We start from the raw sequence: 24,583 nt of genomic DNA, 5'->3' as shown, positions 1-24,583 counted from the left end.
ATTATTTTGTATTTTTATCACTTAATTTATTCTTTGTTAATTTACCTGACAAAAATGATTTTGAAATATTTAAAAAATTGATTATTGTAGAAGCGAGTCAGAACAAGATGTGAACAAGTTTAGATCTAGGAAATGCTGTGGTATCAATTTTCCATGAAAAGATGTGTGATAAAGGATATAAATGAGTCACTTAAGATGTAATGGAAATTTTAAAATGAGCTTCTTTGGTCACACACACACATGTGCTCAGAAATAGCTGATCTACCACAATGTGTGATTGTTGCTTATATTTGTAACGCTGTACTAAGGTTTGTAACTAAGCCCCATGTGTATAGAAGCCATGCGCTTATTTGTTATTGTTTTACATTTTTATTTTTTTATTTTTAAAAATAAACCTTTATTGATTTCAGAGAGAGGAAGGGAGAGGGAGAGAGAGAAACATCAATGATGAGAGTCATTGATCGGCTGCCTCCTACACACCCCCGACTGGGAACTGAGCCCGCAACCCGGGCATGTGCCCTGGCCGGTAATTGAACCCGGATCTCCTGGATCAGAGGTTGATGCTCAACTGCTGAGCCACGCCCGGCCGGGCTGTTTTACATTTTAAATATATTTAGGGACTATATGCAGTTAGCCACTCATGTTGCCCCAAAGGCAAAATATTGTAGAGTAGCCAGAGTTTTATCTTCAGCGCTCCTTTTCCCATACTGCCCTCCCAGATGCCTATTTAGCTTCCCTTCATTCAAGGCCTAATAGACTCTAGCCTTTAAAAGTTTTATTATTTCTGACTTTATTTTTAAACTTGTTTCTGCCATTTTTAGGGAATTTTCTAACCAAAGCATCTAAATTAGGTTTATATGCCCCATTCTTTTTTTAGTGTCTTATCTAGCTTCCTGAGAATAAAAAATCAAGACAGGAATGATACATTGTAAAATTATCTTTACAAATTATAATAGCATCAGACTTTTTTGAGCAAAGATGAGAAAATGAAGGGTTGGAGAAATTAAGTGATTTGCCTGAAGTGGCATGGCAAATCAATAGCACTTAGAACTTGTTTCCTTCCTCCCAAAGAAATTCTTCCCACTGCTTTATTGGTAAAGATTTAGATTCAGTTATATATTTTTACCAACCTATCCACAATGCTTTCTTTCTTAACCAATAAAGTATGGATTGAGTCTACCAAAATTATTTTTTAAAATCTAGAATTTCTAAATAAGATGCTATTTATTACTTTTTGTTTTTACACCTTCCACCTGAGGATTTTTTTTTTAATTGATTTGAGAGAGAGAGAAGCAGCATCATTGTGAGAGAAAATCATTGATCAGTTGCCTCTCATACAGGCCGGGACCAGGGATCGAACCTTCAACCTAGGTATGTGCCCTGACTGGGAATTAAACCCAAAACCTTTGGGTGCATGGGACAACATTCCAACCAACTGGGCCATCTCGCCAGGGCTCTTTTTTTTTTTTTTTTAATTGATTTTTGAGTTAGAGATAGAGAGAGAGAGATTGATTTGTTGTTCCCATTGGTTCTTTTATGTGCCCTGACCAGGGATCAAATCCAAGACCTTGGCTTATTGGGATGATGCTCTAACCAACTGTGCTACCCAGCCAGGGCCCATTTATTACTTTTTCATTGAGGTGATAAAAATGTCCTTTCATTATATGAGTTTTATTGACTCTGTTCCTGCCTTAATGAATTTAAGGTCTTAGCTTATTTGTTCTTGAATTTAAAATAACTGCTTCTTCTGACTCCTGAATAAACTCATTATAATTATTTCCGAAATCACTGAGAATTTTCTGTAGTACATTAGAGATACTACCATGTGTGTGAAGATGTGAATTGAATTAAAGCCTGGTACTGGTCCTGAACCATGTTCTTGGTGGTTATTTTTATTTAAAAAAAATAATGTCTAGATAACACAAGTAAGTATTTATGAAATATTTTATTGATCATTATTGCTATATAAATATAGGCCTACAGGATTATGAAGCTGCACTTAAGATTGATCCATCCAACAAAATTGTACAAAATGATGCTGAGAAGATTCGGAATATAATTCAAGGAACAGAACTAAAATCTTAATGACTACTAGAAGCAACTAGGTATTATAATGGGTTTTGTTTAAAGGTTTTCCAAAATAACTGGAGGCATTGGGAATCTCTGTGCATAATATGGCTAATTGTGCAGATCACTTTATTTTAGTGCTCTAGTTCTGTAGAGGGAAAAATATAAATCTATAGTAATATGTTTGAGTTGGTTTCTGATTAAGTAAATCAAAATAAGAATAATCTATTTTATCTCTTTGCCTCTTTATATTAATATATAATTAAATTATATATTTTTGTTAGTGAATTCAGCTTGTCCTTATAACTAATAAAATATTTGTTGGTGTGATGATTACCAGGACACTTACTGATTCATTTTTAACAAGATAGAATTTTAAAATTAGAGATTGTGTTTATGAAGTATTTTTGTCTGTATTAAATATGCTATTTAATTGTCTGAACAGTTGACCTTGGTATAATCAGTACTGGCGTTTTCACATAGTTTCCAAGTGTACAGAACCTTTTTTTTTCTTTAATATGTCACCACCACCTGTTGTTTGAGGTTAGATCATTCCAACATAGTAAAACAGCTGTTTGGAAAACCTTAATTTCAACTTCAAACACTGTCTGGTGAAGATAAGTTTTCGAGTACCTTCGAGTACACCAGGGGGAAAAAAAGGACAGCAAGAGGTAAAATGTTAGCTTAGAATGTTATGTTATTGGCATTGGATTGCACCATTTGTGTTGTATCAGTGTGATGATGCAAGCATTAAGCAAACACAGTACAGCTTCCCTTTTGCAGACAGTAGTAGTCACAATTGTCAGATTATATTTAGATGATTTTTAGGAAAACAAAACTGGGAAACGTTTTTATAATATTTGATCATCTGATGTCATTCAAGTGGATTATGAAACAGCCTTGTTCTTGTTTGTTTTTTTCAACACAAGAATATCCTGGCTCAGCAACCTTGAAACTTTTACTTCTATAAAGCAACTTTCAATAACTTCTGCAGCAGTCCTGTCCAGTTATCAGAACTTCTGATGTGGCAGGATTGTTTTTTCTTATAATCAACCCTGGTTTGTTCATTTACTTGTTTTTATTTTTAAAAATAAATGTAAGCAAAATAAAGGTAGGTATTCTTGTGTGTCAAATACCAGTTTGATATTCAAAATTTGTTAGCCAACCTAGTTTTTCCTCAGGCTCTTCCTATTACCATCCCAATCAGAAAAGATTGCCCATTAGCTTGGAGGAGGTAGAAGGGAAAGTCTTCAATAGTTATTATATTTTTAAATTTAAAACAACTCTTATTTATTGATTTTAGGAGAGAGAGAGAGAGAAACATCAATTTGTGGTTCCACTTATTTATGCGTTCATTGGCTGATTCTTGTATGGGCCCTGACGGGATCGAACACTCAACTTTGGTTTACTGGGATGACACTCTCACCAACTGAGCTAAGGGCCGTTATTTATTAATATTTTTAACTCTCTCCTCTAAGTCTTAGTTTAAATGCAACAGGTACTCATTTGTATTCATGAAATATTTGACCTCTATTGAGCAATCTCCTATGGTTTCCAAGGGACTTTTGCTTTATATGGACGTGGTGGGTGGTAGAGCTAAAATATTCCTACAGACACTCCGATTTCCTTTATGATTAAAAGCATGCCTCCCAAATAATAGCCTATGATTAAAAGATAAGAAAAAATTGTTATGGTAGTCCTTTGTTTTTTAATTTTTTTATTTTAATTATTTAAATATATATTTATTGATTTCAGAGAGAAGAAAGGAGAGGGAGAGAGAGAGAAACATCAATGATGAGAGAATCATTGATCGAGCCCGCTACCCCGGCATGTGCCCTGACTGGGAATTGAACCCTGCTCGCCTGGATCCCAGGTCAACGCTCAACCACTGAGCCATACCTGGCCACGCATCCTTTTTTTTTTTTTTTAATATGCCAGTTACTTGATTGAAATTAATTCAAAATACCAAGTGGATAATAAACTAAATGTAGCCTTTACATAAATGTAAACTGGAGAGAATCTTTAACCCCCCACTATTGTGTGATGACCATACATACATAGTGTACACTTGTTTGTCTTTTTCAAATACAGCAAAAGTTTATTTAGAAATTCACAGAGGTTGAAGAAGTGAGCCATGAAGGAAGTGAGCCAGCTGGGCTATGTGGGCTGAGAAAACAAGTTACAGAGGCAAAAGAAGGGCCCTTGGAGCTTAGGAGAGAGAAAACTAAGATACAAGTCTAAAGGAAGGAGGTGTGGGCAGACTGAGAGAGACAGAGAGAGAGGGAGAGAGGGACACACACACCATAGCGTACACATTTATTAAAGGAAGCTTTGCAACAAATTTGGTTATGAACAAATACCAAAACTATATAAAAGTATTGCATGCAAAGTAAAGATCACTAGTTAGCCCATTTTTATAATGGATGCTTTACAGGAATAGGAAAGAATTTTGTTTTTAAATATATCTTTATTGATTTCAGAGAGAAGAAGGGAGAGAGAGATAGAAACATCAATGATGAGAGAGTCGTCATTGATCAGCTGCCTCCTGCACACCCCTGACTGGGAATCGAACCTGCAACCCAGGCATGTGCCCTGACCAGGAATCAAACCCAGATCTCCTGGATTAAAGGTTGATGCTCAGCTGCTGAGCCACGCCCAGCTGGGCAGGAAATAATTTGATTATTGTTATACTAGATAGCTCAGAGGAGCTTGTTTAGAGTTTGGTCAAAGAGAGAGCACTTGTCGCTAGCAAGTGTGGAGGAGGAAGGAACTTTTCTCTAGCCTCATGGTCCTTTGGGCTGGTCTAATAATCAAATAGTCATGACACAAATTAGCAAGAGAAAAATAACCAAATTTAATACATATGTATGGATGAGAACCCTGCATACATGAGACAGTCAGAGACCCCACATGCAGGAGCAGTTCAGAGATAGAAAGGGGGGTTGAGGTATATAAGACATCCTTGAGGGCTTCAAAGGGCCAGTGTAAGATGATCAGAGCAGATGTTTAGTAACTAGAAGTTTGCCCTGCCCCATAGATAGGTCAAAAGGGGTTATTTCTAACAATCTCTTATTATGGGCAAGGCCCCTCCTTCAAGTTCTTCCAGGTAGTTGAGGGGCAGAAGTTTCTTTTGAGAACAAGGCTAAAGTTGCCTTTAGCTTAAAGTAATCAGCATACTACAGAGCTACATATTGGGGTGACTCCTTCTGAACCCCCACAACGAACCTCCCCCATATGGGAAATAAGAGCAAACGATTTTTATTCCACTATATGGGGGAAAGGTTAGTAGGTGATCTCCCAAGAAGCCTGACAACAGGGTTTCATTACCTTACTGAATTGATCTAGCTCAGTCTCACGCTCAGACAGACTCATCAAGAACACCCTGGAGAGCCAACCCATTTCCAGGGGTCAGATTCACATTTACCAAGCTCAGGAGAAAACAAAACAGAAAATTTTTAAGTACATATTAAAGAAACATTACTCTGTAGTTGTCTTCAGCTACATTTTCCCTTTAGCACTGGTGACTATAGCTCGGCAGTTCTCAAGATATGGTCCCATCGGAATACAAATATGCTCTATTACAATCCTCTCTTTAAAAAAATAATCTTTGGCCCCATATCTGCTTCCAGCTATCACCCCATTTCTCTGTTCAGTACAGCAAAACTGCTCAAAAGTAGTTTTTACTTCTTCCATTGTTTCTTACACTGACTCCAGTAGTTTTCCTCTCTACCACCTCACTGACATGCTTGCTGTTGAGATGAGCAGTTACCTCCCTGTTGCCTCATCAGAACCTCAGGTCTCAGTTCATGTGTTATCTCCCAAATAATTTTATACAGCTGGAGCATTCCTTCTTTTGTGTGTGTACACTGTGTTTGCCCCCTTGCTCTCTTTCGTGTGCTCTCTCTCTCCCGTTTGAAATAGATTCTTCACTTGGCTTCGGGGCATCGCCGTCTAATTCCTCCTACTTCACTAATCGCTCCTGTTGATCTCACTTGCTTATCCCATTCATTCCCCCCAAATATTATTCACTGAAAGTGAGACAGGCTGGTAAGCCAGGACAAGCGGGACGGGGAAACTGAGACAGATAAACATCAGTTTGCAGCCATCTAGGAAATCCTATCTTCTGTAAACCCAGGACACTTAAAGAGTAAATGGTTTGCACTTCTCCCCCCCAACCAGAGGGCTTGAATCACCCTAATCAGGGTGATAGATAGCAGACATCCAACCAGTGCCCTTTGCCAACTGCACCCAAGCACAGATGAAGTTAAGAGAATAGATCTCATCTTGGCACATTAGCATTAAACTAATGGATATTCTATTGAGATCCTCTTTTAACCCCCAACCCTTAAAAACCCTCAAAATGAAGGTCCACCCCACTCTCCCTCACAGGAGCACGCCCATGCCTTTCCCTTCCCTCTCTTCTTTCCCAGTAGGCATGCCTCTCCTAAACTCTAGGGATCCCATGAGGCTTGCAACCAGGGAGCAATGGACAGCAGCATCTCATCCTGGGCTAATTCCCTGACCCTGTCCCCAAGGCCCCCTTTTCTGACTTCTTAGTGAGCTAACGCAGCCCAGCCTAGGCGCATTTCCCCACCTAGTCTCTCTCCTGATATCCTAGGCCCTTCCTTGTTTGACTGTCCCCAGCTTTAATAAACGTCCTCTAAAAATAACCTGGACTCGAGCTGTGAAAGCTTTCCTGCACAAGGTCAAGAACCCACGCACTACCAGGGGCCCTAGGGAGACAAGCTCAGGTTCAGGTCTCCTTTCTGGTGACAAAACAATAAAAGACGGTCTTATTCCTGTTACATTTACATTGTATAGTATTTGCCATAAGTGGGTGTTCAATAACTATGTGCTGAATGAATGAAAAACAAGTCCTCTTGCCCTGGCCTGGTAGCTCAATTGGTTAGAGCTTTGTCCCGATCTGCCAAGATTGCGGGTTTGAGCTCGGGTCAGGGCACACACAAGAAGCAACTAATGAATGCATAAATAAGGGGAACAATAAAAAGATGTTTTTCTCTCTCCCCACCTCTCTCTAAAATCAACTTTAAAAAATTTTTTTTAAAAAAGTCATCTCTTCCAGGAACCTAGCAGAGGGAACTGACATTTCCCCAGCTTCTAAGCCATTACTTAAAATAACACAAAAGTGGGAAATTACTGGTCAGTCTTCCTTAATTCAGTCTTTTTCTTAGAGCTTCAGTGTTCTGTTCTTGATAAATATACTCAGTAGACAACTGAGATCACGAAAGTTTCTTGAAGCTTGTGGAGTACATATACTAAATAAAGCTAGAATGTACAAAAACATTTCTACCTTTTCTGCTATTCTGAACACATTTTTATTTAAGAAGTCAATGTCACTCAGTTATCTTGAAATACTTTATTTCTTAAAGATATTTTTTAAAAATTCAAATCTTTTTATATTCCCAATTAGGTATTCTAGCTTTAGGAATATATTTTCACAGAGTGTGTTGAAAATTAGGAAAATCAAGGGTTCTGGTTCTGTCAGGTGCAGTGTTTAGAGTGTTATTTCGATAAAGTCCCGTAGCTCTGATATGGTTTGAAAATTCTTGCTCTCTTGGAGTATAAATGCAGGGGAAAAACTGTGGCATAGGTAAAAATTCACCATAAGTACTTGAATTGGTTTTATACATAATCATCTTAGGTTCTGATAGTGAGGTAGCTGTATGAAGTGTCTTTGGATCCAACATACATGAAAACACAGGATTGCCGGGGTTCACACAAGCAGGCAGTTGTTCAGGTTTCATTTCTGTGTCTGAATTTGAAGCTGAAGTACTTTCCTTATCCTAAAATATAAACACATCAAATCATCTCAATTATAAAGTTCTGGGGGGAAAACTCCAAAACTATTAAAATTAGCTCCAACGCTATTTAATATCATTCAAATATTAACTCGAAATGAAGACTTAAACTGCAGAACTCCTAGGAAAAAATAGGGACAAAGCTCCTTAATAATAGTCTTGGCAACAATTTTTTGGATATGACACCAAAAGCACAAGCAACACATGCAAAATGACAAGTGGGACTGCATCAAACCAAAAAGTTCTGCACAGCAAGGAAACCAACAGAATGAGACAACCTACAGAATGGGAGAAAATGTATACAAATCATATATCTGATAAGAGGTTAATATTAAAAATATACAAGGGCCTGGCCAGGTGTGGCTCAGTGGACCTAGGATCCAGGAGATCGCGGTTTGATTCCCAGTCAGGGAACATGCCTGGGCTGCGGGCTCAATCTCCAGTTGAGGGTGTGTCGGGCTCGATCTCCAGTTGAGGGTGTGTGGGAGGCAGCTGATCAATGACTCTCACCATTGATGTTTCTATCTCTCTCTTTCCCTCTCCATTCTCTCTCTGAAATCAATAAAGATATATTAAAAAAAACCCACAATAGTTTACACACACACACACGGAACTCATATAACTCAAAATCAAAAACCAAACAAACAATCTGATTAAAAAATGGGCAGAGGATCTGAATAGACATTTTTCCAAAGACATACAAATGGCCAACAAGTACATGAAAAGCTGCTCAACATCACTAATCATAAGGGAAATGCAAATCAAACCACAATGAGATATCATCTAATACATATTAGAAGTGCTGTTATCAAAAAGTCCAGAGGTGAGTGTTGGGCAGGATGAGAAGGAAAGGGAACCCTTGCACTGCTGGTTAGGATGTAAATTGGGGCCTTGGCAGAGCACCTCACTTGGTTAGATCATCATCCCCACATGCCAAGAGTGGGAGCATCAGCATTATTTACAACAGCCAAGACACAGAAAGAACCTAAGTGTCCACTGAAGGATGGGTGGATAAAGAAAATGTGGCATAAATACACAACAGACAGAGAAAAACAAATACTGGATAATTTCACATATTATTTGGAACCTTAAAAAAAGGCCAAACTTATTAAAACAGAGTAGAAGTGGTAGTTGCCAGTGTCTGGGGGAGGGTTGGGGAAAAATGGAGAGATGTTGGTCAAAGGGTACAAACTTCCAGTTTTAAGTTCAGGGGATCTTATGTACAGCATGGCAACTATAGCAAACAATACCGTATTATATACATGAAAGTTGCTAAGAGTAGATCTTAAATATTCTCACCACACATACAAAATAATTGTAATTATGTGAAGTGATGGAGATGTTAACCTGATTGTGGGAATTGTTTCACAATATATTCATATATCAAACCATCGTGTTGTACACCTTAAACTTACACAGTATCAATTATATCTCAATAAAGCTGGAAAAACAAAACAGAAAACTTGGCCTTATCCCTTTCACTTTTTTGTGAATCCTGTTCTCTTGAGGGCATTTAAGAGTAATTGTGGTTAAGTGCTATGAAGGAAAAAACCCTGATATTTATGAAAACATATAGGAAATTCTAAGTAGTGTGGGGGCTAAGGAAAGCCAATCTGGTGAAGTGTCATTGACTCTAAGACTGTAAGGCAAGGAAGGAAAAGAGAGGTAGGAACAAAGAAAAAGTGTGGCCAAAGTCAAATAAGTTGAGAAGAGAGGGGCAGGTGCCAGATCCTCCAGGGTGGTGGTGGCTATGTTAAACATTTGGACCTTTATAGTAAAAACAAAGGCAAGTTATTTAAGGGTTTTAAGGAGAAGCATGCCATGATGTAAGTTTTTAGTATGTTTACTTTGGCTGCTGTCAGGGCCTTGAATGGATGTGGAAAGCAGCTACAGCAGGCAGGTGATGTTCAAGTTGCTGGTTCCTAGACCATACTTCAAGTACAGAAGTCTTCACTTAAGGTTGTTGAGATTCTTGGGACTTGAGTGAAACCAATTTTACCATAGGCTAACTGATATAAACAAGAGTTAAGTTTCTAGGGCATCTCATGAATGTTATCACAAGGACCTGCTGTATGAGCTGGGCTACACATTTGTTATGAAAGATGTGGCTAAATGGTGGTCAGGAGTTAAAAAGGCTTTTGGGAGGTAGGTTAAGGAGTGAGGGGGCATGGAGAGAGACAGGGCCATAATGAACCCACATGGATTATACAAGACCATGTCAAGCAAACTAACTGGGAAATTTTGTATTTGTAGTCTTCCTGCTGTAAGAGTTATAAAAGCACATATTAAGTGTCGCTAGTTATGGATTCTGATGTGGTTTGATGAAATTGTTTTACAAGGTTTCGTGTTCCTTGTCTGTAAGTATAAAACAAAGGAGATGGATTAGATAGTTTTGTTTCCTAATCTGAGGACTCCTATGTCAGGGCTCTTCAAATATAGCAATAGGAACTAAGTGATTTCAGTTATTCAAAAAGCATAAAGGAAAGTGTATATTTATTCATGATAAAGCATTTTACTCACAATAAGGCCCTTAATAAATGAACTCGTGCGGGGGTCCATGTAGGCAAAAAGTTTTGGTAGTTAAAACAACAACAACAAAAATTGGCAGTTTCTAGAATACTTAAGATACAAGAACTTCCAGATCAGAAATTATATCTAAAAAACTTCATAGTGGTTGTTAGGGTACTGTAACTCTGACTTTTTAAGGTTGAATAAGCAGAAGATTGTTTATATGCATTCAAGTTCTTTTTCTTTGAAGACACTACAGCAGGTTATGATTCGTGAGGCTGAGACCCTTTAAGACTTCTAAATCTTTAAAATTTTGCAAGCATATAATCTCAGTTTCTCCAACTCTAGATTGGAGATAAAAATGTTTATAGAGCTGTTCTGTCAGGTTAATGTGAGGACAAAGCCTTTTTGTTTCAAATTTGGGTCAGATTAGTTATGTTGTTATGTTCCTCTTTAGTGTAGCCAGCTCACCCTGAATTCCTGGGTTACTCTACTTAATGTCCCAATGTCAGGAACCTGTTTGTTGTGAAAGCCTGAGTTCAAATCTGCAAATGTAAAGTATCTAGTACACTTTCTCTTTCTCTTCCTTTGTTTAGATTTAAATGATTATCAGCTATGTTCCAACCCTTCATCATCATCCTTTTCCCTTTGCATATCATATGTAAAATTGGTTTAAAAAAAACCTGCCATAGACCGTGTGCTTGTGGAGTTAAACTGAAACAAAACTGGATGTAAAGATAAATTGCTATATAAATGGAATCATTTTTCACCATTTTCTTTTCTGCACGTTTACCTCAGTGCTTTTGTATGCTCTTTCAGAGTTCAGTTCTGATATTTACAGGTTAATAACACTATAATTTACTAATACTCATTTAATATTCATAATCTTGTAGGAAGCTGGCAAAACTGGAAATGGAACTCATCAGATCTTGCGATTCTTTTTATACTGTGTATTAATTTTTTTTAAATATCAAAAGCAGACATTGGATAATAGTAAGACCCCAGAATCCTATGGTATATCAACAGGACAGCTTTTCTCAAAATGTCTAGGTTTCCTCTGCACAGGGAAAGGTTCTTAGGTGGAAGGTGGCTGCCCTGTGATTTGTGGGAACTCTAATTTACTTTATGTACAGACACCCAGTCAGGTTGCTCAGGGCAACCTCAGTCGCAGAGTACTCTCATCAAATCACCCTCTACTACTGGCTCTAAAATTCTGATCAGCTTTGGTGCAAAATGTAATACAGAAAACCAAATCTAGTCAAAATAGACAATACATTAGCTAATAAACTTTATTGGTATAATTTATACCACACAATCTGCAAGTTAATGTCTACCTAAATCTTTTAGATCTCCAAGTTAATTCACAAATGTTTATAGTCTTAGAAACAAAATACCCATTGCTTTTACTTTATGTCATAGGCCCTCACTGCAGCTTTCTTATTAGGGTTTCACCCTTTTCAAATCTGATATCCTTAAAAAGTGGAGTTCAAACTATATTCAATTTAAAACAAAATAAAAGAGCCTAAAGGATAAGAAAAGTATTGTTTCAAGTTCTCTGCGAGTTATGCATGGGATCAGCAACTGTTTTGTATTTAAGGATAAAAAGGTGAGTTAAAATTGTAAATGATACTTTTAAAATTGACTATGTATTAGAATTGGCCGTGAAAGTGCCTTGAAAAGAAAAATCTACAAATAGATAGCATTAGCGTTTTTACTAATTACATTTTAAGGCTCTCCTAGAATTAGAGAAAGCCTGGCCACTCTGATTTTTCAAAATCCTTCAGTATAAACACACACATTAAAAAATAAATAAAAGAAGCCATTGAAATAATAAAAATACCCCTTAGAGAAGCTGTAATTATAAAATTAAATTTTTTTTTCTTTTTTGGTGTGTCACAGTTGACGTTAAATATAGTAACACCCAAAGCAAAAGCCCCAAAAGTCTAATTTTGAGGCACCCCATCTTCCTTGTTAATGTTTTTCTTAACTTTTTTGTTGTTGCCATAATTGGGGGACAGTTAAACCTTACCTTTCTAGTTACCATCAACAATGTGAGTGCACCATATCCTTTGTAGCTCATCTTTTTTTGAACGAGGTACAATATAAATAAATGAAAAATTAACAAGGTACATTATTCTTGTTCAAAGCCATCACCTCATGGTTTGCAATAGGGTACAAATTGCATACCATCCCCAATCCTGGCTTAATGCAATACTGTGCATTTTTATCTGTGTAGCCCAGTGGTTGCTTAGAAAGGTGTTTTTGGGTTTTTTTTGGAAGCTGGGAGTATGGGTGCCCCAAATTTAAAGCAAAGAATACCAACATTCAAAAATATCCACCCCTCTGCCCAAATCTACCCAGTCGTACTCGGTCATTCTCCATATCTTCTTTACTTTTTCGGCAAACGCAGTGTCTTCCCGCAGCAGATGACAAGGCCAGCGAGTGCCCAGGAGCTGCAGCCTTTTTAGTACACCCAATTAAAGCAGCAAAGAGAAGGTGAAACGGCGGCTGGATCAATATCCCCAACAGTCCTCCGGGGTGAAACCGCGAACCCTTTGGAGTGATTGTAGCAGCCCGTCTCCATAGCAACCGGCGGCGGCGCCTCTCAGCCTCTCTAGCTCCCGGGACCGGATGTTGTGGGGCTCGCGGTTTCCTGGCCCAGCTTCCTGTAGCCTCCGGGCGGTGGGCTGCGCTGCCCTTCGGGAGTGGTAGTTCTTCCTTCCGCCGCCTCAGGACATAAGGCGCGGGCGAGACTACGAGTCCCAGCCTGCACTGCGGCGCTCCGCCGGCCGCCTCCTCTCGTCGGCGGACGCCTAGAGCAGGTTGTTGTTTTTATACGAGGCGTCACTGCGCTCGGAGCTGTGACCAACGCCACCACGACAGCCGGCGCTTTGAGGCGGAGGTGGCGCTGCCCCTTCAGGTACGGTGCTGTGCGGGTTTGGACCCCGAGAGAGGAGTCGCGGCCACCTCGCGGGGCCCTGGCTGACTCCGGCGGCTCAGCCGCTTGGCGGAGGCACTCGCGCGGTCTCCTCTGGGGCTGGGGCTGGCGGGACCGGAGTTCGACTCCCGCCGCCTGGGGCGTGCGGCCGCGCGGGTGGTCGCGGAACCCGAGTCTGCAGAAGCCCGAGTCGGCTGTGAGTCGTCGGGCCTGGTGGTCCTGCAGTCTCCGACCGCCACGTGCAGACCCCAGCTCTGCGCCAGGGGTGCGGGGGAGCTTACGGCTCCGGGGACCCTCCTTTCTTCACTGGGCTGGCTTGGGGCTCTTCTCGGTCCTGGTGGGGAGAATCCATATGGTGAGATGTTATGTGCGTCACCCTGCAGGGTTTTCAGCCGGCCCATCTTTTTTGGTGACGTTTGAGCCCCGTGATGCCAGGAATAGAAAGATTAAATATTAAGTAATGCAGGTGAGATTTCTGCTCGTGCGCCAGGCGCTGATAACGATCAAATTTCCAGATTCTTGTCTTCCTCCACCCGCCCCCTTTAACGTCGGCCTTCCTAATCGGTACATCCTCTGGATTAGGTGTCCATACAGTGTCTTGCATGCCTTCCATGATTCCCTTGTTTAGTGAATCCTGTTCTGCCTTTGAGAGCGCCAGTTTTAACGAACTCAGCCCATACTTTGTTGAGTGGGTGAAATTTACACTGTTCCACTCTAGCTTTATTAAAAAACTGAATGGAGTTTTCTTGTAGCTGGAATAGGTAACTACGTTAGTTTTGCGAATTTTAGGAGATTTGCATCTTCCAATAAGGTCACATCCCCTGGATAGTGCTTGAAATGTCACTATTAGCCCATCATATCTTTGGCTTAAGGTTTATTAGGCCCCCAATTTTTCGGTGATATTAATCACACCATCCTAATGTAGAATGGTTTACTAGTCTTTCTTGAGCTCTGATAAGGGAAGGGAAAGAGGAAGTGGGGGTATTATTTTAATGCATAATTTTAACCCTTTACCTAGGGATGAGATTCTAATGAAAGAAGCTATTAAAATTGTCCCATTGTTTAAAATCGTTCTTAATTGAGTGAAATGTTAATTTTTAAATAAAATAGGTTGGAGAATATTGTAATTCTAATTTTGTAAACTACACATAGAACAACATAAGAAACATTTACATCTGTAGAGAATTTTTAGGAGTTTATTTGAGCCAAACTGACGGTCATTGCTGGGAAGCAAAATCTCAACAGACTGAGAAAATGCTCCAGAGAATGGCAGTTTTGCACCCTATTTTATACATGGTAATAAAAGGAGGAGGCATAAGGGGTTATATGTCATCCATTGGTGATTAGGGAGGTGGGGGAAAGCAAAGCAGGGAAATCTCTGGGATTGGATAAAAAGTAAAATGCATAGACACACATCTTTTACATTTGTGGATATAGGATAGTTAGCAGTTAACAACACAGTAACTAACAGTGAGGGGTTTTGTGGTCTCTGCTCTGGTGCAGTGAGGCGTCCTGAAAAAAGGAAATTACCAAAGGTATGTTATGCAGATGAAAAAAGGTCTCCCCTGAACTTACCAGGTTTAGTATGTGGTGAGGCTCCTTTTGGTCCACAGAAATAAGACTCAAACAATAGAGTTATAAAAGCGAAACTACAAATAATTTTTTTATACTTTCTGGTATTGTTACCAGAAACGGAACCTGGCTCTAAGCAGGGTCTGCCTGGGGCCGGCCTGTAGTGTGTGGGTTATTGACTTCGTGCAGGAAAAATTTCACAGCACGAGTCCAGGTGAATTTTAGAGGACATTTATTAGAGCTGGGGACAGTGAAATAGTAAGGGCTGGGGAAATGAGCCTAGGTTGGGCTGCTTTGGCTCACTAAGAAGTCAGAGAAAAGGGGACATTGGGGACAGGGTCAGGGGGTTTGTCTGGGACGAACTGCCACTGTCCATTGCAGCCCTGGTTGCAAGCTCATTGGATTCCTTGGAGTTTTGGAGATGCGTGCCTGTGGGGGAAGGTGGGGAGAGGCTTGGACGTGCTCCCAGGCGGGAGAGCATGCTGGACCTCCTTTTTGAGGGGACTTAAAGGGGAGGATCTCAGTAGAATATTCATCAGCTTTATGGTGCTGTACCAAAATGAGATTCTCTTAACTTCATCTGTCCTTGGGTGTGGTTGGTAAAGGGCATTAATTGGATTTTTGCTGTCTTCCTGAGTAAAGTGATTTAAGCCATTTATCCTCTGGTTCCGGATGAGAAGTGCTAACCATTCACTCTTAAGTGTTCCTGGTTTAGGGAAGATAGGATTTACTATATAGATGGCTGAAAACTGCTTGGCATCTAGATTTTGCAGGTGGCTGCAAACTGCTTTTTAACTCTATGTGTTTCCCTATTTCCAGTGTCCTGGCTTACTAGCCTGTCTCAGTATTTCCTAAATTTTCTATAGAAAATTTAAAAATGGATATAGGTGCAGCAATTCCAGTTATAAAGACTCTTTAAACATTACTTTAAAAAGCAAATAAGTAACAACAAAAAATGTAATTGTTGAAAAGGACAAGAATTCATTAGTTGGACTGGAAAGGTCAAAAAACCAGGTGACAATAATTGTTGGGATTTGTACATCTCATCTCATTTTGCTCAGTTTTCTTTTGACTTTGTACAGTAAAATAGAAGAAAAAAGTGCTTAACCTTTCTTTAGTTAAGGCAGTGCAATCTTGATTATTCCTGTAAATCCATCAGATGGCACAATATGGGGATATTAATATGAAAGTATATCCAGATCTGGATATAGCAGACTTTTATTTGTTATTTTGTAAGCACTTGACAGTGGACATAAAGAAGGTAAGCAATTATTATAAAATGGGACATTTTAAGTTTGTTTTCATTGAATTTTCTTTGAGTACTGTGCTTTATGTTTGATATTTTGGATTATGTTAGTTTTTGTTTTATCTCCTATTATTGATAGGTAAGTAGCATATTATTTAGCCCACATTTTGTTTTCTGTCATATAGGAAGGGCCATATTGTTCTTCTATAGGAACAGTCTATGTATTTTTGTAATTATCAGTCTGAAAAATTGGGGTTTACCTCTTTCCATTAACTCTTAATAAAATAACCATTTTGATCCTTTTTTTTCTAAGCTATAGTATTCATACTTTATTTTCTTAGGTTATCTTCTTTAGTTTACGTCTCCTCAAATTTCAATTTCTTTTCCATATTTTCTACATTTTAATTTTGTATATTTTGTGTACTGTGTTGCTCAATGTCTTACTAGATGTTTGGGTCCATTTACAGGCCATAAGGAACATTCATAAATAACATGTCTGATTTATGAACTAGTTCCACAGTATTGTTGTTCAGGTTATATAATTGTATTCTTGTCCAAGTTAAATACAGATGTTAAAAAATGAAGCAAGTATGAACTGCTAAGATCATAGAAGTAGCAGTTTCTGGCCATGTAGAGAGTAAGGACACAGCAGCAGGGCCTGTTAAGCCTAGGGTATTTTAAAACAGAAAATGCAGACTCATCTAACAGTGCAGAACTACCAGAGGCTGGATTGTTTGTGTGTGTGTGGTTAAGGTAAGGAAGTTGCCATATTGTAAGTGATAATTTACATTTTTAAGAATTGTCTTCCTGGCACTTCTGCAATTTTGATTAGATTAAAACAGCTAAAAAAATTAGTCAGTTTCAAAGGCCATGTCCAATGCATTATACCAGATAAACTTAAAAAAATCCCTCAATTTGAGTTCTAAAATGAAATTTAGTCCTGTAATCTTGGGAGGATTGCAACTAACTGATAAATTTCGGGATTTTTTTTTTTTTTTTTTAAGGACATTTAATTTGTGGAAACCTGTTTAAAGGCCTTTAGGGTTTTCTGAAGGAAGTATTAGAAAATGAATAAAGTGAGTTAAGAATTTTCTCTGACATCACAGGAAATAAAAAATCTAATTTTTCTTTACTACTTGTCTATAAGTCACTAATCTAAAACCTTACTTCTGGTTATATTGCCAGAGTGATGGAATGTTAAAGAAATATTGGATTGGGAGTCAGGATGTTTAATTTTCTTACACAAGTAATGTAATTTTATCAGTCTTTATTGTTGCCATTTATGTTGTAAATAATAGCCAGTTGCTTTACTTCCTGGGGTATTTGTGAAGATCAATCAAATACAAAAATGCTATCACTTTGTAAGTGACAGTGACTCATACGAAGTATTACTGGCTTACATTAATAGCATTTACATAAAACATGCATTTGAAGTGTGGTGACTCAATGTGATATATACTTTTTGACTGGGAAGTTACATGGAGAAAAGTCAAAAGGGATCTTCATTTTATTTTCCTGGTAGAGTTTTTTGGATTTTTTTGATTGAAGGAAACCTGGCCCCTCTCCTGACTGTGACTTTGCACTCTGCTGCCTTAAAGGTCCTGAAACTGCAGTGTACTTTTATGGTCGGGCTTTTAATTTTTATTTTGATTTGTTTTAATCGAACATCTAAAGTATAAGATCATTAGTCTAACGTAACAGTAGAAAGTTGATGTTGTTTTTAGTGTTTTAAAATGGCACTTTAAGTTGATTTCCTAAACAGGACCTCTGAGAGATACATTGTATTGTAAGCACTGGTTTTTCAGTGCAAGAAGTACTTTAGAGCTTATAGATGCCTCCTTTTGGGGAAGTCAGCTTTGCCTATTATAGCTAGGTTGACATTGTATACAAGTAAAAAGGTTTTTTAGAAACTTGCCAATAAATTCTGAGGACTTTGTGAGAGTAAATATGAGTAAATGAAAGCACAAGCAAAGAAATATGTAATTTATCATGGGCTGGTAAAACTGCTCATTTGATTAGTTGATAACACAAATAATGTCTTTACTAACATTTTTATCTAGTATACCTACTAGAAAGTGACAATAAATATATATTTAATTTTCTGTTATAAGGTGTGTAAACTTTAAAAAATGGAAGACAATAAAAATGTATAAAATTCCTTTGTTTTCCATCTTTTTTTTTCCCAAATGAAAAAGTTGAAGATAGTTGTAAGAAAATTAGGACAGATCATCCTTTTGTGAAAATTATGTTTAAACAAAAATATAGATTATATGATGAATAGATACTTTTAAGTTTTTAAAAAATGTCTTTATTGGTTTCAGAGAGGAAGGGAGAGGGAGAGAGATAGAAACATCGATGATGAGAGAGTCGTCATTGATGCCATAAGTAATTCTTGATGCCGTAAGTACTGCATGCCAGAACCCAGGAGTTTTACTTACTTATCTATGCATAGCTGGGAAAAGGGGCGCACCCGGGGGGCTTGGGGGCCTAAATAAGGGCAGTATGGAGCTGAGTCAGGTTTATATATTTGTTGACTCTTTCAGGTTTTTCCAAAATTAAGATATAACAATCCTGGAAAGTCGGGGTTTTCCTCAGAATGAGAGTACCTGGTGAAAGGAATATTTCCATACTAACAGATATCTTAATTTTCCCATAGCATTTTGGGTTTGTATTTCAAACTTTTTATCAAAGGTGTGGCTTCTTTTAGATGAGGCAAAAGGGGATGCTTTTATCTTCAAATATGGCAATAGTTGCTTTTGTTTCCCAATTTCAGGGATCTTGCATCATAGTAGGAAACATATGAAGAAATTGTGTATTGACTCACTTCTTGCAGAGTTTATTTTCTAGATCATAAGGTTTATCTGTTGTATGTAGCAGTTTACTGGGCATGGATAAAGTGAAATTACTACTCCTGTTCAAGGTTTTTTTCCAGATGCCTATTTTGAGTGAGAGATTTCAGTGTTTTACATGGAATTCCACTCCAATAGAAGTAGGAGAGCCTACTTACTCTAGATAGGCTGTCTTTGCATGATGAATATAACCAGGAGGGCAGGGCAACCATAGGACCCACATTTTGATGCCATAAGTACTGCACTATGGACTCACCAAAGCCTCAAGTCTTTTCTTACTGTCAGTTTCCCACTGATACCTAAGATAGTAAACATTTTAAATTTTACTCCCTTGAAGACACTGATCATCTGGAAGATGACTGGATCTGTATTAGTCATTCACTGTACTTAGAATTGGGTTTGTCTTTTCATTTTAAAAAATGTTTATTTTTGCCCTGGTGGTATAGCACAGTTGGTTAGAATGTCATTCCGATATGTGAAGATTGCGAGTTCAATCTCCAGTTGGGTACATACAAGAATCAACCAATGGATGCGTAAATAAGTGGAACAACAAATCCATGTTCTCTTTCTCTAAAAAAAAAATCAATCAATAAATTTAAAAAGCTAAAATTTTTTTTTGCTGATTTTAAAGGTAAATGCTCATTGAAAATTTAGCACATTTACATGTAATTTTAGTGTTTTTAGATTTGAAAGATACTCTTTAAAATTTAATATTGTGTATAGATTAATATAAATAGGATTTTATTATACATGTTATTTTTCTGACTTGCTTTTTTCACTTAATATAGTATTTATATCTTCCTATGCCAGGATATGTTTATCTGCTTTATTTTCTTAATGGCGGCATTGATTATAGATACTGTAGATTTTCATAAATTCACTCTTGGTAGACATTTCACTCTCTAATTTTGTTATAAAAATTGTTCCAATAACCATCCTTATATTTTCATTCTTGTGTGTTTTTGTTGTTGTTTTTGTTTTGAAAAGCAAGCAAGAATTCATTGACCACAGCAAAAAAACCACTTAGGACAGTGAAACAAGGAAGGGCATAGGAGCAGCAGCAGGAGAGTCTAGGCTGGGCTGCTTTGGCTCACTGGGAAGTCAGAGAAAAGGGATCCCAAAAGGGGCCTTGGAGACGAGTTCAGGGGATTAGTCCAGGATGAGCTGCCCCTGCCCATTGCTCCCCTGGTTGCAAGTCTCCTGGGGTCCATTGGAGTTTAGGAGATATGTGCCTGTAGGGGAAGGAGAGGAGGAAGAGAAAGGCAGGGGAGTACTCCCTGGAGGGAGAGCGCCTCATGTGAGTGATTCTATCAGATAAATTCCTGGAAGTGAAAAGGAATTGATAGGTCACAGGGTATCTGCCTGTGAAATTTGGTAGTTATCACAAAATTACTCAAAGGATAATAATCTACATTTCCAAAGTTTATATTGCCTAGTTTCTCATTGATTTGTTAATCGATCATTAGGCATTAAAAGAATCTTTTTCTTTGTGTATGTTAGGAGTAAGGTTGAGAATATTTTCCTTACTATAAGCCATTTTTATGCCTTCTATAAATTGCTTATGTTCCTTGATAAATTTTCTAATCCATTTTTTTTAATAGTATGTTTATTAAAGCTGGGGACAGTGAAACAAGGAAGGACCTAGGATAGAAGAAGCAACAGGAGAGGGACTAGGTGGGGAAATGAGCCTACGTAGCTGGGCTGGGGTCTTAGGGACAGGGTCAGGGGGTTATCTCAGGTCTAGATACTGCTGCCCATTGCTGCCCTGGTTGCAAGCCTTGTGGGGTCCCTTAGAGATTAGGAGGTGCATGCCTGGGGGGAAAGAAGGTGGTGGTGGGGCACGATTGAGCACCTGGGAGGAAGGGAGAGTGAGTGGGGTGCGCCTTCATTTCCGAGGGGTTTTAAAGGCTGGGCACTAAGGGGAGGTTTTAGGGGAGGGTCTCAGTAGAATATGCTTGAGCTTTATGCTGGTGTACCAAAATGAGGTTTACACTTAACTTCATTGGTTTTTGGGTGTGGTTTACCAATGACATTAATTGGGTTTCTGCTATCTGTCTTTGGTAGGGTGATTTAAGTCATTTTCCCTCTGGATGGGGAGAAGTGCTAACCATTTACTCTTAAGTGTCCCTGGTTTAGGGAAGATAGGATTTAGGATTTACTCAATGGCTGAAAACTGCTGTTTAACTATCTGTTTCCCTATTCTGCTTGTCCTGGCTTACTAGCCTGTCTCATCACGAGTTTGGTTTTTGTGGTAGCAGGAAGTTTGGTTTTGGTTACAACAGCAGCTGATTTTACCCACATAGTCCCTTCACTTCCTTCTGGGGTGTGGTCAAATACCTTATCGGAGACCTTCCCTGACCTACCTAAAATAACTCCTTGCCTCAGCACTCCCTCTCCCCTAACCCTATATATATATATATTTTTTTAATCTTCACTGGAGAATATTTTTTTCCATTGCTTTTCAGAGAGAGAGAGAAAAAAACACATCCATGTTAGAGAGACACATGGATAGGTTGCCTCCTGCACACGCCCCAGCCAGGGTCTTGATAAAGCCTGCAACCAAGGTACTTTGTGCCCTTGGGTGGAATGGAACCCAGGACCCTTAAGTCCGCGGCGGGCCAATGATCTTAACCACTGAGCCAAACCTGCTAGGGCCCTATTCCATTTTTTTTACATAGCACTTATCACCTGCATGTTTTATACATATAGGCATATATACATATAAATATTTACATGTACTATATATGTACATAATGTATAACATGCATAAATGCTATACATAGATATATTTGCATGTAAATGTACATGTATATATGTATAATTTATAAAATATTTGCCCATATGTATATAAATACACTTGTTTTCCCACAAGAATTTTTAAAACATGCAACACTTGACTCATTAGTCAGGGGCACTCACCTCTTTTCCCTTAGATTGTCAAATTTAAAAAAATGGTAATAGCCAACACCACAATATCCGCCCAGTGTGAATGAATCAGAATTATATATATTTTTGCCCTGGCTGGTTTGGCTCAGTGGTTAGAGCGTTGGCCCGTGGACTGAAGGGTCCCAGGTTCCATGCCAGCCAAGGGCACGTTCCCCAGTTGCAGGCTTTATCCCAGTGTGTGCGGGAGGCAACCAGTTGCTGTGTCTCTCACATTGATGGTTATCTACCTCCCCCACGCCCCTCCACTCTCTCTGAAAAGCAATGGAAAAAATATCCTTGGGTAAGGATTTAATTTAAAAAAAATTATACCTATTTTTTTTGTTAGATTGGCAAAAAATATATTTTTTGGTGTGCCACAGAATTTTAGTAATTAGTTTTTATGTTCCATGAGATGAAAAAAGTTTAAAATCACTGGGGTAGTAGGTAATAGGCACTCCTAAACTAGGCTTATTTATCCCCAAAGTTGGGGGACTAGAATAAGGATGACATTGTAGATGACAAAAAAAAGTATAAACTGACTTAAGATCAGACTATTTGGAAAAAAGAAAGCAATACAGGGGAAGGTTCTTCCTCCCACAGTTAATAGGATTGAAGACTCATTATTTCCTGAAAGAGATATTTCTTACCACTTAACTTCAGAAGTATTTATGTCAAAATAGTTACAAAAATTTTTTTATTGATAAGAGAGGGAGGGAGGGGAAGAGAGAGAGAGAGAGGGAGGAAAGGAGGGAGGAATGGGTGGTGGGGAGGGACATCAATTTGTTGTTCCTCTTATTTATGCATTCATTAGTTGATTCTTGTATGTGCCCTGACTGGAGATTGAACCCACAACCTTGGCCTCTATCTCAATGGTGCTCTAACCAACTGAGCTACCCAGTCAGAGCCAAAATACTTTTTGAAATGTGAATTAAGTCTTAGATGATTTTTTTTCCTGCTTCACTATATTTCATCAAAAACCTAAATGTCCATTAATAGGGAAATAAACTATGATAAATATAATAGTTTATTATGTGGTCATTAAAATCATTTTTGAATAGTTTTTATAAAATATTAAAAAAACTTAAACATTTAAGTGGAAAAGCTAAGATAGGAAACTTGTTAACCCTAGTGCTTACATGAAATGTTGGAAGGATACTTCCAGGTGCATTTAAATAAAATCTGCAGCAAATATAAACTGTACTTCTGCTATTGAGGAAGACTTACTTCACCCATGTTTTTTTTTGTTTATGTTGTACATGCTCTTAATTTTGTCTGAAATGCCCTCCCCACTTTTATTTGCACATTTTACTTTTGTTGTTCATACTTACTTTGCATGTTGCCTAATCCTTGAAATTTATTTTGATCTCTAAAAGATATTAAAACAGTTCCATATAGTTGGTCCTCAGTAAATATTTGGTGAATGAATGTGAATGAATGAATGAATTTATCTTATTGACAGAAGGGTGGGAGCAGTATAAAGGTAGATAAAATACAACACGGTAATCATGAACATAGATAGAGGTAGGAATTATAAATTGGAACCAAGAATGAAGATCTTATTCTACACAAAATATATACTATGAGGTTTTGTATTCCTTGTGTGTGTGTTGCTGAAGTGTTTATCATTTCAGTAATAGTTAAAGTCAATTTCTTATATTTCTACCTTCTTCTGCCAGTTTTATCAAAATATAATTGACATGTAACATTGTATTAGTTTAAGGTGTATAAGAGGTTGTGTATTCTTACTAAGGCTAAATATATGAGGGAAAACTCTTCAATGATCTAAGCCAGTTGCTCAGGACAAGTGCAATTATTCTAACAAATCAGGAAAAAAAAATTTCTTTTTAGGGTACTTGTAAAGAAGATGTTTTAAAATGTATTGAACTATGTGCTTACTAACACTTTCAAGGAACTGCCTTAAATTTAAAAAATCTATGATAGAAGATATTTTTTAAAAATTGAAGCATGCTAGAAAGAAATATTTGCAATAGGTATAGCAATGAATTCATTCATGACTCAATTTAATGAAGAACTTCTGCAAGTCCATAAAGACAACCCAATAGGATAGCGAACACATGAACTTTAGACATTCACAGAAAAGGAAATATGTAGTGCCAGTAAACATTGGAAAAGATGCGCAGCTCCGCTAAGTCATCTGGGACATGCACATTAAGTTTTTTTTTTTTTCTCATGAGATGTCAGAAATTAAAGATGGTTGCTACTGTGTTGGTGCGGCTGTGGAGAAATAGGTACCCTCATGTTGGCCGGAGGCCAACAGCCTTGTTTAAAATGCCAGTCCCTATCCCCCACTGCCTGCATTCAGCTTTTCCCCTTCTTGCATTATTGTTCTCCACAGTGCTCGCCACCTGGCTTACTCCATATTCTGCTTGCTTGTATCTTGCTACATTCAGACTGTTCCTTACTAGAGTATAAACTCTTCAGGGGAGACGCCCCCCAGCTCCCAGCGCAGTGCTGCACCCCCAGCACTCGGATAGTTCATGGCACATGTGTGTGCCATATGTCTGTGCCAAATGAATGAATGTAATGTTTATGTTCCAGACCAAGATAATCTCATTTAGGATATTTCTGTAGGGTTGTTATTGGACAAAACAATACAGTAGAAAGGACATTTTAAAGTTTTATTAGTTGGGATCTTGAA

The 24,583-nt window shown here is 38.2% G+C and overlaps 3 protein-coding genes across 7 annotated transcripts in view; 2 read left to right on the top strand and 1 right to left on the bottom strand.

Moving 5' to 3' along the window:
• Nucleotides 1–4,073, top strand: part of DNAAF4 (dynein axonemal assembly factor 4) — a 33,231-nt gene extending 29,158 nt beyond the window's left edge. Inside the window, exons 9-10 of one of the 2 annotated variants that reach the window (XM_081161425.1) lie at nt 1,976–2,105; nt 3,823–4,061. In XM_081161425.1, the coding sequence (XP_081017551.1) occupies nt 1,976–2,085 (110 nt within the window). In that variant the 3' untranslated portion in view covers nt 2,086–2,105; nt 3,823–4,061. Of the gene's footprint in view, nt 1–1,975; nt 2,106–3,822 lie in introns of both variants that reach the window. The other variant, XM_081161424.1, reaches the window with a different exon arrangement.
• A 3,310-nt stretch (nt 4,074–7,383) lies between these two features.
• Nucleotides 7,384–13,029, bottom strand: PIERCE2 (piercer of microtubule wall 2). Of its 2 annotated transcripts, none has more exons than XM_081122721.1 (2): nt 12,762–13,029; nt 7,384–7,871 (listed from the first exon to the last, which is right to left on the bottom strand). In XM_081122721.1, the coding sequence occupies exons 1-2, from the start codon at nt 12,774–12,776 to the stop codon at nt 7,524–7,526; spliced, it is 363 nt and encodes a 120-aa protein (XP_080978847.1). In that variant the 5' UTR covers nt 12,777–13,029; the 3' UTR covers nt 7,384–7,523. The 2 variants fall into 2 exon arrangements, with proteins under 2 accessions (XP_080978847.1, XP_080978846.1); XM_081122720.1 differs by having other exon boundaries at nt 7,459–7,871; nt 12,752–12,798.
• Nucleotides 13,030–13,235: 206 nt separating this feature from the next.
• CCPG1 (cell cycle progression 1) overlaps nt 13,236–24,583 on the top strand; it is a 68,323-nt gene continuing 56,975 nt past the window's right edge. For all 3 annotated transcript variants that reach the window (XM_081122673.1, XM_081122674.1, XM_081122675.1), the window contains exon 1: nt 13,236–13,314. The gene's annotated coding sequence lies outside the window, so the exon portion shown is untranslated. The remainder of the gene's footprint in view (nt 13,315–24,583) is intronic.

The sequence above is a fragment of the Miniopterus schreibersii genome, assembly GCF_964146895.1.
Source record: "Miniopterus schreibersii genome assembly, chromosome: 1".
Lineage (NCBI taxonomy): Eukaryota > Metazoa > Chordata > Mammalia > Chiroptera > Miniopteridae > Miniopterus > Miniopterus schreibersii.
Note: the sequence above shows the minus strand (reverse complement) of the source record. Positions and strands in the feature narration are given on the sequence as shown.